The sequence below is a fragment of the Polypterus senegalus genome, chromosome 16, assembly GCF_016835505.1.
Source record: "Polypterus senegalus isolate Bchr_013 chromosome 16, ASM1683550v1, whole genome shotgun sequence".
In the NCBI taxonomy this organism is placed as follows: domain Eukaryota; kingdom Metazoa; phylum Chordata; class Cladistia; order Polypteriformes; family Polypteridae; genus Polypterus; species Polypterus senegalus.
In genome coordinates, this window is record NC_053169.1 from 36,334,179 (window position 1) to 36,347,955 (window position 13,777).

The 13,777-nt window shown below is 37.5% G+C and overlaps 1 protein-coding gene across 4 annotated transcripts in view; it reads right to left on the reverse strand.

Moving 5' to 3' along the window:
• pde10a (phosphodiesterase 10A) overlaps positions 1-13,777 on the reverse strand; it is a 345,652-nt gene that overhangs the window by 34,374 nt on the left and 297,501 nt on the right. For all 4 annotated transcript variants that reach the window (XM_039737895.1, XM_039737894.1, XM_039737892.1 and 1 more), the window contains exons 12-14: positions 8,364-8,456; positions 5,300-5,486; positions 2,910-3,052 (exon numbers count right to left, since the gene is read on the reverse strand). In XM_039737895.1, the coding sequence (XP_039593829.1) occupies positions 2,910-3,052; positions 5,300-5,486; positions 8,364-8,456 (423 nt within the window). The remainder of the gene's footprint in view (positions 1-2,909; positions 3,053-5,299; positions 5,487-8,363; positions 8,457-13,777) is intronic.

A 13,777-nucleotide genomic window follows, 5' to 3' on the forward strand; every position in this document is an offset into this window, starting at 1 on the left:
ATCCCCATTACCCTGTCATCCTCTTTTCTATCTTACTAATCCTTTTCTCCTCTCAGAAGGCCTGTCTCAGTTCTCTATTTTTTATTTGAGACTTCCAATAAACCTCTGCCCCTCATCTCCCAGTGGTCTTGGGATCTTACATTATCCTCTCCTTTTTGCTGGGATACCATTTTCAAATACCAAAATTTAATTTGGAAACACCAAACCCCAATATACTCAGATTAATTTTTTTGCATAGGCTATATCTTACTCCTTATAATCTACATTTACTGGGCTTCATCCCAGATCTCTTCTTTTTGCATCTGCCCACATGTTCTCCAAGGGACAATAATGCATATGTTTTTTTTTTTGTCTTTCTGTTGGGGCCTTTGGTCTTCTAATCGTCTGCTCATTTCTTCAGTGCTGTCAGTTTCTATTCCCCAAATGCCACATATTTTTACACTCCTAAACCTGTCAGGCACCAGCATACAGTCATATGAAAAAGTTTGGGAACCCCTCTTTATTCTTTGAAAGCTCAGCCAATGATGAACAAAAATCCAAAGTAGCAACTTCCTTTTAATATATGACATGCCTTATGGAAAAAGTAGTATTTCAGCAGTGACGTTGAGTTTATTGGATTAACAGAAAATATGCAATATGCATCAGAACAAAATTAGACAGGTGCATAAATTTGGGCACCCCAACAGAGATATTATATCAATACATAGATGAGCCTCCTTTTGCAAATAAGACACCTCCTATAGCCTTTGATGAGTGTCTGGATTCTGGATGGAGGTATTTTTGACCATTCTTCCATATAAAATCTCTCCAGTTCAGTTAAATTTGATGGCTGCCAAGCATGGACAGCCTGCATCAAATCATCCCATAGCTTTTCAATGATATTCAAGTCAGGGGACTGTGACGGCTATTCCAGAACATTGTACCTCTCCCTCTGCATGAATGCCTTTGTAGATTTCAAACTGTGTTTTGGGTCATTGTCTTGTTGTAATATCCAGCCCCTGCGTAACTTCAACTTTGTGACTGATAATTGAACATTATCCTGAAGAATTTCTTGATATGCAGTTGAATTCATCTGACCCTCGACTTTAACAAGGGCCCCAGTCCCTCAACTAGCCACACAGACCAACAGCATGATGGAACTTCCACCAAATTTGACAGTAGGTAGCAGGTGTTTTTCTTGGAATGCAGTGTTCTTCTTTCGCCATGCAAAGCGCTTTTTGTTATGACCAAATAACTCAATTTTTGTCTCATCAGTACAAAGCACTTTGTTCCAAAATGAATCTGGCTTGTCTAAATGAGTATTTGCATACAACAAGCGACTCTGTTTGTGGCGTGAGTGCAGAAAGGGCTTCTTTCTCATCACCCTGCCATACAGATGTTCTTTGTGCAAATTGCGCTGAATTGTAGAACGATGTACAGATACACCATCACACCTTCTGCAGCAAGATGTTCTTGCAGGTCTTTGGAGGTGATCTGTGGGTTGTCTGTAACCATTCTCACTATAAGGCGCATATGCCGCTCCTGTATTTTTCTTGGCCTGCCAGACCTGCTGGGTGTAACAGCATCCGTCCCTGTGGCCTTCCATTTCCTGATTACATTTCCTTACAGTTGAAACTGACAGTTTAAACCTCTGATATAGCTTTTTATAGCCTTCCCCTAAGCCATGATACTGAACAATCTTTGTTTTCAAATTTTTTGAGAATAACTTTGAGGATTCCATGCTGTCACTCTTCAGAGGAGCGTCAAAGGGAAGCAAAACTTGCAATTGACCACCTTAAATACCTTTTCTCATGATTGGACACACCTGTCTATGAAGTTCAAGGCTTAACAAGCTAATCCAACCAATTTGGTGTTGCCAGTAATCAGTATTGAGCAGTTACATGCATTCATATCGGCAAAATTACAAGGGTATCCAAATTTTTCCACAGCCAGTTTTTCACATTTGATTTAATTTCATACAACTAAATACTGCTTCACTAAAAATCTTTGTTCAGAAAATACCCCAGTACTCAGATGTTCCTAGGAAATGAAAGACATACCCCTGTTACCTTTTTTGTTGAAAGTAGAGTAAATTATGCAGGCTGAGAGGGGTTCCCACACTTTTTCATATGATTGTAAATGTTTAAGTTTCAATATAGTAGCTACTAAACTTGCATCTAGATGGAAAACTCCAGATGTTATTACCCAGAGGAATTGACTGTCTAGCTTTTATAACTTGATTCTTTAAGAGTAATCTGCATCACAAATCAATAGACCATCCAGCATCTCTAATGCTGCTTCCAAACTTAAACCTTTCATGAACACAAACCTTTGATGCAGTCACTGCTTTTGTCGGGTGTAGTGGTATGGCACTGCTGTGGTTTCTGGTGGTAGGGCACAGAACATGTAATTGAGTAGGGTGTGTTTGGGAGAGGGGTGCTGTTTGGGTTTTTTTTTTTTTTACTTATTAATTGATTCTTGTTCTTTATTAACTTTATTATTAAAACATTTGCTTAAAAAAAGGAAAGTGGCTGTGTCTGCTTTATGTTAATTATGTTAATTTACATTGCTGCCTTTATTCAAATTATAAAAAAGGAAAAGGCTTCTGGGCTCTTCACAGGTGCGTTCCCTGCCTGCCACAAATTGTGCAACCCTGTTTTAAGGACAGTGTTCTTCATCAATTAAAAAAATAATAGATAAAAATATAAATGTAAAAATCATTTCCACAGATTTCAAGTATTTTGGATATTTTCTGAAATTTTAATTGTGGATTTCCAAATTTTATTGTTATTTCTGATAGTGTTTTATTTCCCTCTTTTGTGACTGTAAAACTGCACAACATGAAGATGCTGTTTTAACTTTGCATTTCATTTCAATGGATGATGTGTATAAATAAACAAATAAAGTCAATATTTAAAACAGGTTCTTACAGTTCAATTTCCTTATACATCGGGGTAGGAAGCGTCACTTTGGTAAGACTCTTCCATTCCTCTGACGTACAAATGCTGTGATAGGACAGCTTTTCCATCGTCACCCGATAAATGCATTCAGAGTGACGGATTCTGTGGTACATCTAGAAAGAGACAAAACAGAAAGAAAGCTCATTAAACTCAAGAAGAGACAATTATTGTTTTTTCATTAGGCAGTGAAACAAATAGGCAAAGCAGTACTTCTACAACAAAGAAACTTAAAAATGTGTGAACAGAGCAGGTGAAAGCAAAAACAGGACTATCCACACTCATTACAGGATACCAGGAAACCCAGTAACCAGGCAGCTACTACCTGTCCATCAATTTCCAAATTATTCTTTATGTTGGACTTTTTTTTGTTAGTTTAATTAAGTGGCTATAGATTAGATGAAAATTCTGTGTGTGGGTTGGAGGAATTTCAGGCAGCTCAGCATGCACTCTGAAGCCATTTTGATTTTTTTTATTTCCACAGGAATGCTTGCTTTCTGGTCCCACTTTCTTCAGTTGCAGTTCCTCAAGGCAATTAAAAGCGGCTCATTCTACAGCCTAAAAGTACATGGCCAAGGTGGAGTTTCCTGGTGCAACCCCAAGGAAACAAACAATTTGGTTAGCCAACTCCCGACAAATCAAGGCCAATGCTGACATTGTGCTTTGCTTTATATGGCTATTTCTTCAAAACTAATGTGCTTAAGAAATGCCTTAACAAACTGTTCAGAACATACAGTAACAAACAAGGCCTTTGATGAAGGCAACACAGTGGTCAGCATTGTTGCCCTGTAACTCCAAAGTCCTGGGTTTAAATCTTGCCGTAGGTACTGCCCCATTTATGTGCCTCAACTGCTATCTCCAAAATGGCCTCATATGAGTGAGCATGGGTATGAACAGTTCATAGGTTTGCTCTGTGATACACTCATGCTCCATCCAGGTTTGTTTCCATTGCAACCAGTGCTGCAGAGTTAGACAATGGTTACCCTTATGTCGCAAATTAATAAGAAAGTTTGAAAATTATAAATGGATGGACAGATGGAACAGCAACTGAATCTTAATTCCTGTATTGTAAAATGTAGTACAGCCTTAAAACGCAGATCTGGAGGATGATAGTCTTCAAGTTTTATGAGTACTCTGGATGAAGCACACAGAGCTAAGTTTCTACAGCTTGGTTATGGAGCACCTCAAGTTCCCGTCTTTCTATTTGAGTCCATTGTTTAATTATAGGAAGTAAATTGTCCAGAGGATTGTGCTTTACTTCTCTAGAAAAATTTAGAAATAAAATGGACTGCGGTCTCATGGCTTCAGAGTCCCGAGTTCAAGTCCTAGTCTTAACACTTTCTGTAAAGAGCTTTTATGTTAGACTTTACTTCCCCATTCCAAAAATGTGTATGATAAGTTAACAGGCCATGCTAAACTGGCTCAGTGTGAGTGAACTCTACAATGGTTGTGTGCTTATGCATAATACATACAATACTATATACATGCTCACAAATCAAGGGAGCTAATATAAATGGGGAACATGAGGGATGTTTGAAATGCTTCATCATCCATTGATTTCTGGACCAGTTTTACTCAGCACGGGGTGCAAGGCCATCTACCTCAGTAATAATAGGTCCACTTACATGGGGTCAATCTAGAGTCACTGGTCAACATAACAGTCTTTCAGTGGCATTACTTCTTGTGTTATGGTAGTTGTGAACCAGCACAGAGCCACACTATATTTAATTTGAGCACAATAAAAGGAAAGCTAACACCACATAAGCTTCTTGACCTTCTACTGCCATGGTTCTACATTTGGTTGAAAAGCAGCCCATTCTCACAAATGGTCAGAGAAGCGTAGCGTGTGTCTCAGGGAATGACTGTGGACAGCACTTGATGTGGTGGTAATTGCTTTTGATCTAGCCTAGTGCTTTCTGATTTATGAAGCACGCATTACAAACACAAGAGCAGCACAGTGGTGCAGTAATAGCACTTTTGCCTTGTAGAAACGAGACCAGTGCCCGCATTCCGGGTCCTCCCTACATGGCATATGCATGTTCTCCCCGTGTCTGCGTGGTTTCCACCTGGTGCTCTGGCTTCCTCCCACAGTCCAGAGGAGACATGCAGGTTAGGTGAAATGGCAACACTAAATTGACCCTAGTATGTGTATGTATGTTTGCCATGAGATGGAATGGCGCCCTTTTCCATGGTTTGTTCCTACTTTGTGCCCAGTTTTACTGGGATAGGCTCCAGCAACCCCGACAACCCTGGTCTGGATTAAGCGGGTTAGAAAATAACATAACATTCTAAGTACACAAGCCCATATTGCTCAAAACAGAATTATTCATAGTTAATATGTTAAGAAATATAATTCTACTTACATTAGCACAGTGTAAGGCCAAAGCACAAAAGACTGCAAACATTTTAAAGTTGTTTTCATCTGTTTTAGAGAAGGCACTTCCATTTAATTTGTTTACCATCTGCACCACTCCTATTACTGTTCCTCGGCTGACAATAGGCATACACAAAATATTCCGGGTGGTGTAGCCTGTATAGAGGTCCACCTCTCTGCAAAAGAAAAAAGAAATAAGTGCTACACATTTATAAACACACACAGTCTGGTAAGCCATCTGCACATACAGGCTTTAAGAGGACCATTAGGACGCCCACTGGTGCTTCTCTAACATATTGTAAGGGTCATATCTGTGCTTTCCTTCCATAGTCTTGAAACGGCTTTGTGTACATCGTAAAAATAAATACGTACATTTAATAAAAAATAAAAATACTGACTGATTACATAGTACCACTCAGAGTACACCATCATTAGGCACTTTCCAGATCATGTAAAGATACAATTCACATAAAATGGTAAAAATAGGACCTTTCAAGCAAATGTTACAATTAATTGGTAAAATGTACATGTGAATGAAGTGAATTGTACAGTGAATAGAATATGTAAGAACTGAATATGTAAGAGAGAAGAGATGAGATTTGAAAGAGTCTACCTATTAGAGTTTTACTAACAGATGTTATGCCAGAAGCATAAAAAAGGGAAACAGATCCAAAGGTCTGTAGCTCAGATGCCCACTGGTTGTTCTTTTTTAAAACTAACTAGGTTGATTCAGGGCTCTAATTGTTAGACAACACTGCTAAGTTGTTAAAAGCAGTTAACCATGAGATGTGTGATTCTTTCTGGAATAAAATAGCAGATCGCTTTATTGGAAAGTAGGAATAAAAACTGGAAAAGAAATCTGTTTTACCAAACCGGAGGGCATAACCGTAATAGAGGTCGAGAAAGATCTGTAAAGAGTCATTCACTGAAATTCTATAATACAAGATAAACCAAAACAACAAGGCATAGTTTGAGTCAAAATGAAACAGCAAGAGTCAATAAAAAATACTGAAATTAAGACTTTCAAAGAGGACTTGTTTAAAGGTTAATTCAATATCACAGACAAAGCAGTTCATGCCACGGCTCTGCAATTTATTAGCCTGTATCAGGAAAGTGGACCCTAGCAACTACGTAAGGTCCCATATCAACCATTCCCTGCCCATAGTTAAATTAAATAAAAATGTTTTCAGCTTTCTCAAACAAAGAAATAAAATTCAAGCATATAATGAACATAAAGCTCTAAAATTAAAGTTTCAAAATATACACTTCTTGAAATGTAACAAAAAAATTAGTCAGGGTACAAAACATTTTTAAAATACAGGTTTTTTCCTTCTCAACAACAGATCTAAGGAGAAATCTCCAGAGTGTAGAAACCATACAGCTGAATGAGCACTCACAGGTCAATGAAACTTTGGGAAGGCAGATACTAGAAGGTCACAGCTGTGTGTCAGGTTCGTAACATAAGTAATGATGATAAGGAATCTGAGGTGTTTAAATCAACAGCTCTATATGTCAGAATCAGAGTTCAGTGTTGTAAACAACAGCCATTACAGTTGAGCTACATCGGGAGACGTGCTCATTGTTGTTGGTTTCTGTGAGAACTCTGGCTGCAGCATTTTGAACTTGTTGGCATTTCCTACAGAAGTACTTTAAGAGGTGAGCATGAATAATCCATCTGAAAAATTAAGTAGTATGACTAAGTATATCTGATTCAGACACCAAAGATCCAAAACTGGTAATGTTCCATTCGGTGAAAAAAGAGGTCTAGATACATACAAAATAGCAAGCTGGCCTCCATTTACCCTCTGAACAGATCAAATTCAGCTGAGCGTGGACATAACAAGGTGTCTCCCCGTCATTTAATGGTCAAGAGTCCTGTCCTCAATTTAAAAAGTCATTCCAAGGCTTTAGGTTTCCTGTTTATGACATGCACAGATTATTTCAGAAGTATATATTTAACAATATTTTAGCTAAAACAATATGTTTTGCAAACTTTGAGCATACAACTGGATAACCAACATGTGGATTATGCAACATGAGATTTTGTTCTTTACTCCTAGAATGCTTTTTCACACTGTTTGCCATTGTACAGTTTTGGTCATAATTGGCTTCTATTTTATCAAACACTTTTTTCTGTCCATTTTGCATGAAAACATGAGAATACAATTTTTCTTTCTTGGCCATTACTACAAACTACATGTAAAAAACATACCATTTTTAGATGAACTATACCTTTAAAGGACTGCTGTTATCAGATTACTATAATTCAGAATGTTAATATTGTAGCCAGGTTCTTGTATGCAAATCTACTATTTCTTGTCAGTTGAAAAAGCTATAAGAAGAGGGCCTTTGTAGATGGGTTCTGAAATAAATGCATTTTTTTTCTTTCTGTTCATGTCTATCAGTATACGCAACTAATTTCATATATTTTATGGAGTGTCCTCCTTAGATGTAAAACATCTATGAAAAGAATCTTTTAAAAAATGTTTGTATTATTTGAAAATCACAACCATATCAAACTTTAAGTGAAGTTTGCCCAAATGAACCAATGCATTTGAATGTTCACAAGTCATGGCTACTGAACACTAGTCTTTGTGGTACGCTCTGCCACTTTTAATTCTAGCTAAAGCCTTAATCATTGCAAAAAGATCCATGTTAAATAAAGTTAATTGGAGTCATTTTAAATATTTGCATTTCTGCTCACTTTTTTAGAGTGTGTTATGTGTTTAGGGAATTGGGGTGATGGCGATGGTGCAAAAGGTGTAGTCGGACCTGACCAGAATGGACTGGCTGTACTATTTAACTTCTAGTTTTGATAAGATAAATGCCCAGGTCCCAAATTTCTTCTTTAGTCTCACCACTGGTGCTCATTCAAAGAGAGCCGCACATACAGACACACTTTCTCTTTATATACTACAGCATACACACTAAGGCATACATGCTTACGCAGAATGTATGACACATGCATGACATGCCTTGAGTTCAACACGGAGGAAGTATTTCTTTACCATTCATTGAATTTTCTGTTAAAGTTCTGAATATTGGCATATTACCTGTTAAAGCGTGGGTCTGCATAGGCATCAGGAATGTTCAGAACTTCACCTGTCCGCGCCACTTGTCCAGCAATCCCTTTCTCTATCGAAAACCTGTGTGAGAAACATTTCAAGCCTAATAATTTTCTTGGCTACAGAAAACAGAGTGCAGAAAATCAAGAAAAAAATGTGACTCTCACTAAGCTATCACCAGCACACATCATTTATGCCAAGAGAGAGACCATTCTGTTTTACATTATGTTTGCTCTGAAAAACAGCACTGCTGCGCACTGCACAATGGTTAGAATTACTGGATCTCAGCTCTGGAAAACTGGTTTAGACACACAACACAGTTTTCACATGTTTTCCCTTATGCCTATGAGAGGGACTTTCCAGCTATTCTAGTGTGCCTCTAACTTCCCAAAGTTAATATTAACTGCAAGGCAAATTCCCAAAGCAGGCCTGGAATCTCAGCAATATACTGATATTAATAAAGAGCAACCAAGACGATTGAATAAACTGATTAATCTTTATTTAATAATTAAGATTAAAGGAATGAATAAATATGAAAAAAACAAGAAATAAAACACATAATGGTAACAGCCTGACTGATTGTCAATTAACAAAACACCTTATAAAGAACTAAAACAAGGAAATTCAGGAAGTAAGTGGTTACAAAGAAAATTAAATACTCCATCTAAAAATGATATTTTTAGTATGTTACTTACTTTATGTAGTTTGTAGTGATGGCTAAGAAAAATGTTTATTTCATGATTTTATGGAGAACAGAGTTAACAAAGTTTGTGATAGAACAGGAGTCTATGGTGACCAATGCCAGACCACAGCAAACAATACAAATATGTCAGTGAAAAGAAAACCTCATGTTACTCTTCTTGCATAATCCAAATGTCAAATCACCAAGCCATATGCTCACAATGTACAAAATGTACATTTTAGCTAAAATATTTTTTAATAAATACTGCAAAATTCAAGTAATACATGCAGAGGACACATGTTCACACAGTACCATGCTTTACTGTAGATTATGTAACACAAGTAACGTGAGATTTTTTTCATGATGTTTTTATATTGTTTGTTGCGTTCTCCATAGACATCCATTCTATCAGACAGATTATTATTTCTGTTTACCAAGATTAAAAATTTTACTAGGCCATCACCAAAAAACACATGGGGTTAGTAACATATAATAAAGATATCATTTTTGGGTAGAGTATTCCTTTAGAAAAAAACAGTTACAATCACTAGAAGCTCCTATCAGCCCCTCTAACAACACACACAGAGGAAATCCCACAAACTAAAAAGATAAATCCTACAGATAGCATTACTTTTACACTAGGAAACTTAGCACTGAACTGGAAAAAAAAAAAAAATAAGAAAGGCCCAGAATAAAAATTAAAGTCTTAAAGAAGCCTAAAAAAATTGAAATTCATCACAAGGGCAAAGATGCACACCAAGAGTGCTTCGTCAAAAGACCTAAGGCTACCAGACACACCAAGATAAATGCTGATCAATGCCTAAAGGATCTAATCCCCTTTTGGTCATCAAAACCCTCACCCATTACATAACTAGCCCACAACTTGTGCATTGGAAGAAATGCAAGCAGGACACCTAACTATTGGGGCAAAGCTCTGAAAAAAATAAATAAAGATTACCATAATGAGCACGGCACAGAACAAATTTTGACCTGAAACAGGCCAAGCGAAGACTACAAAAACCCACGACACGTGCACTTTGGTTAATTGTGGATATGTGTATGAATGTCCCCTCATCCAAGGGCTAGTAATGTCTTGCACCTGATGATGCTCAAATTATCCCCAATGCCCAAAATATGATTCAGCAGATTACATAAATAGATGGATTATTTGTTTAATTTTGTTCAGGAATGCTTTATGTGAAAATCCAAGAACTTTACATTTTTTCTTTAGGGGTAGGAAGTACAGGTACATTGTGAGATTGCCTCAATAGTCTTCTGTTCATTGGTAGCAATTGGTGCCAACTTTGGATGTCCAACATAGAAAAGCTAAAATCCCAGTTAGCAGGCTCAGATTTTGCAGTTTTGCGGACATTACTTACTATTTTAATGAATCTCTGGCTGTGCTACACGTCTAAGATGGGTTGAAATCTACAGTAAGTAATTATAGACCACAGCGTTAATGTATGTAGAGTACCATGCATGTCATATGTCTCAGGGAATCGTAAAAGAAGTGTTAATGGTTAAGATGAGCCATCTGTTGGAATGACAAATGCAATTCATTTTATTCCTAAAGACTAAAAATATTTGAGATGTGCCATTTTTTTGAAATGACAGAGACATTGCAACCAGATGAACACACAGACAAACATTTACTTATCCTTTTATTAAAGTGGTTCACATTTAATTTAGCATTTCATCTACAAAACTACTAACAGCTATTTTTGAAGTTGAGGTGATCTTTGTTTGTTCAAGTGTCTTGGCAGGGATCAAGCTGTGAAATACCATTCTACAATTCTAATTCAGTGGCAGAGAAGCCTTCAGATTTTTTGTCTACTCATTCAAAATGCCAGCTTTAGTCAAAACTATTGTAACTTTCATGTGTGAAATGTTATATTTCTGTAAAAAGTAAAAAGTAACATTTTTAGGAATATTAGATAAGATAGGAGACATTGTTATTATAAAAAAAAAAAACAGATGGCGTCTATCTTATCTCTGCCCATTTGGGTTTCACAAATTAAGACATCTTTATTTAAAAATCACTAGTGGGGCTCACTTTATGGGAACATTTCAATAATGTTCACTAAATATGAAAACAAAAGCTGGTAAAAGAGACACTTTGTAACTGATGAGGGTCAAAATAATAAAAAGAATCCACCTAAACAACAAAAGAAGGACAACTAGACCTTAGTGACATTTGAGGAGACTGCCCAATTAAAAGAAACAACTTTTGCCTGAAATTAAAATCACTCAATTTTGGAAGCATTTTCTTAACACACAAGTATATAATAAACATTATATAATTCTTAACAGATTACTAGTTCATTAATCAAAATGGCCATAAAAGTAATTCGATGATAATACTGTACATATGCTACTAATACTAAATGTTTCTTCATTGATAGTGGATACCCTTCTCATATTGTGGACAGGAGTGAGAAGTAGGCCTGGTAACATCCACCCTAAGAGAAACCCCAATAATGAAACCTGCATCCCACTGATCCTCCCATTCCACCCTAACACTCTCTTTCCCCACAGGTCATCAAACACATTTTCTTTATTTTACAGATTGATTCCTCCAGAGTAGCTGTTTTCTAAACCCTCCCTTGATCTCCTTCCATCGAGCACCTAACCTACACGAATGGCTCAGCCTGCAGCTCACTTCACAGAGGGGAGCCACATTTTTCCCCAGACACTTTGAGCTATAACAGGAACCACTGTGCCACTTGCAAATAAGTCAGTAGTAATACCCTTGCACCTGGTCCTTCTGGCACAAGGCCCATAGTTTAATATTGAACTTACCAGTTCTTGTAATAAGTATGCAGCCATCTTCATAGGTGAAACAGGGAAATGGCTTGCAGACATTTTCAGTTAAGCTCATTCTCAGCCTGGGATCACACATTTCTCCAGGTGTGGATAGCTGACGAACTTTTTAATTTCTCCCATCATCTTCCTTAATGGCAACTTTTTCCTCACCTACTCTCACCTTTTCTCCTTTCACTTGCCCTGTCTTTTTGCTCCTTCCCCGTTTTATGTACAGGTATGTTACCTGCTCTTTCCTTCTCAGTTGAACACCTGATGAAGGCTATACAGCCGAAACTTTCTTTTCTTTTCAGCATGGAAAGAACCTTTTAACTTTTTTTTTCCTTTACACTTTACAGTAACTTTCAATCATTAACAAACAATATATAATGCTTCTTTACATGTTCACAAATTATGTATTCATCCATCCATCCATCCATTTTCCAACCCGCTGGATCCGAACACAGGGTCACAGGGGTCTACTGGAGCCAATCCCAACCAACACAGGGCACAAGGCAGGAATCAATCCCGGGCAGGGGGCCAACCCACCGCAGATTATGTATTCATTAGTTAGATATTTTTGCAGCACCTAACAATAAATCAAAACTACTCATACACAGTAAAGATTTATTAATGAAGGTAATGAAAAATTTTTAAAACATAATTAAAGCAAACAAGTCAACCCTTGATGACCTTAGAAATCCCCTGGCTGTGTGACAAAGCTGTTCCTTTAACCATGTATATAAAATCCCACCCTACACATTCATCCATCCATTTTCCAACCCGCTGAATCTGAACACCAGGTCACGGGGGTCTGCTGGAGCCAATCCCAGCCAAAACAGGGCACAAGGCAGGAACCAATCCCGGGCAGGGGGCCAACCCACCGCAGATTATGTATTCATTAGTTAGATATTTTTGCAGTACCTAACAATAAATCAAAACTATTTATACACAGTAAAGGTTTATTAATGAAGGTAATGAAAAATTTTTAAAACATGATTAAAGTAAACAAGTCAACCCTTGATGACCTTAAAAATCCCCTGGCTGTGTGACAAAGCTGTTCCTTTTACCATTTATATAAAATCCCACCCTACCCATTCATCTTTTTTTCTGATCCAGCTATTCACTAAAAGATCCCTATAAGCTAGACCAAATAAGCATTGAGCAAGAATAAAAAGGATAATCATCCAGCAAAAGACCATCACAGTCATTTATACAGGTCTACTTGTAAAGATGGTACTTTACAAGTACAAACTCACACCATGGGCAAGGCAGTCACTAGGCTGGGATTCAAATCTGGGTCTCTAGGGTATGTCATGCCTGCACGTCAGAGGATCACCTTCCGAGTTCATCCAATGTAAGCACTATCATGCTAGGACACAAAGGGGCACTTTCATGGATGATGATGTTTTTTTGCTGTCCACAGCACAGACAAACTGCCCAGTGAGGCTAACTGACTCTGCCCCCTTCATCCCAGTCATTATAAAGCTGAAACGCTCCCGTATGGGGTTGTCTCATTGCAGGACGAGCAGACTGCCAGGCATAGTTTCCACTTAACCAGTGTGACCTACGCTTTGATTTAATGTGCGGCAGCTTTCCTGGTGATATTGCCTTACCCTTTGTGTTTAGCAATATCGAGCGCATGTTCTCTTGGTTGACAACATGCATTTGCTAACCAGTAATAAGCAGTAATTTACTTTGATAAAAATTCAAAGCAATTTATTTAATAATTGATGTTATCCACTAAGCAAAAGAAATTAAGAACAGATTGCTTTACAGCCATGTTGGTGTTAGACATGTCTATCAGAGTAGAAAATATTTATACAGTAATGGGCACGTGTTTAACCTGCTACAGTCTGTGCGTTTGACTTTCTTACAAAAGGTCACTCGTGAATGAAGAGCAAATCCTAACCATTTATTT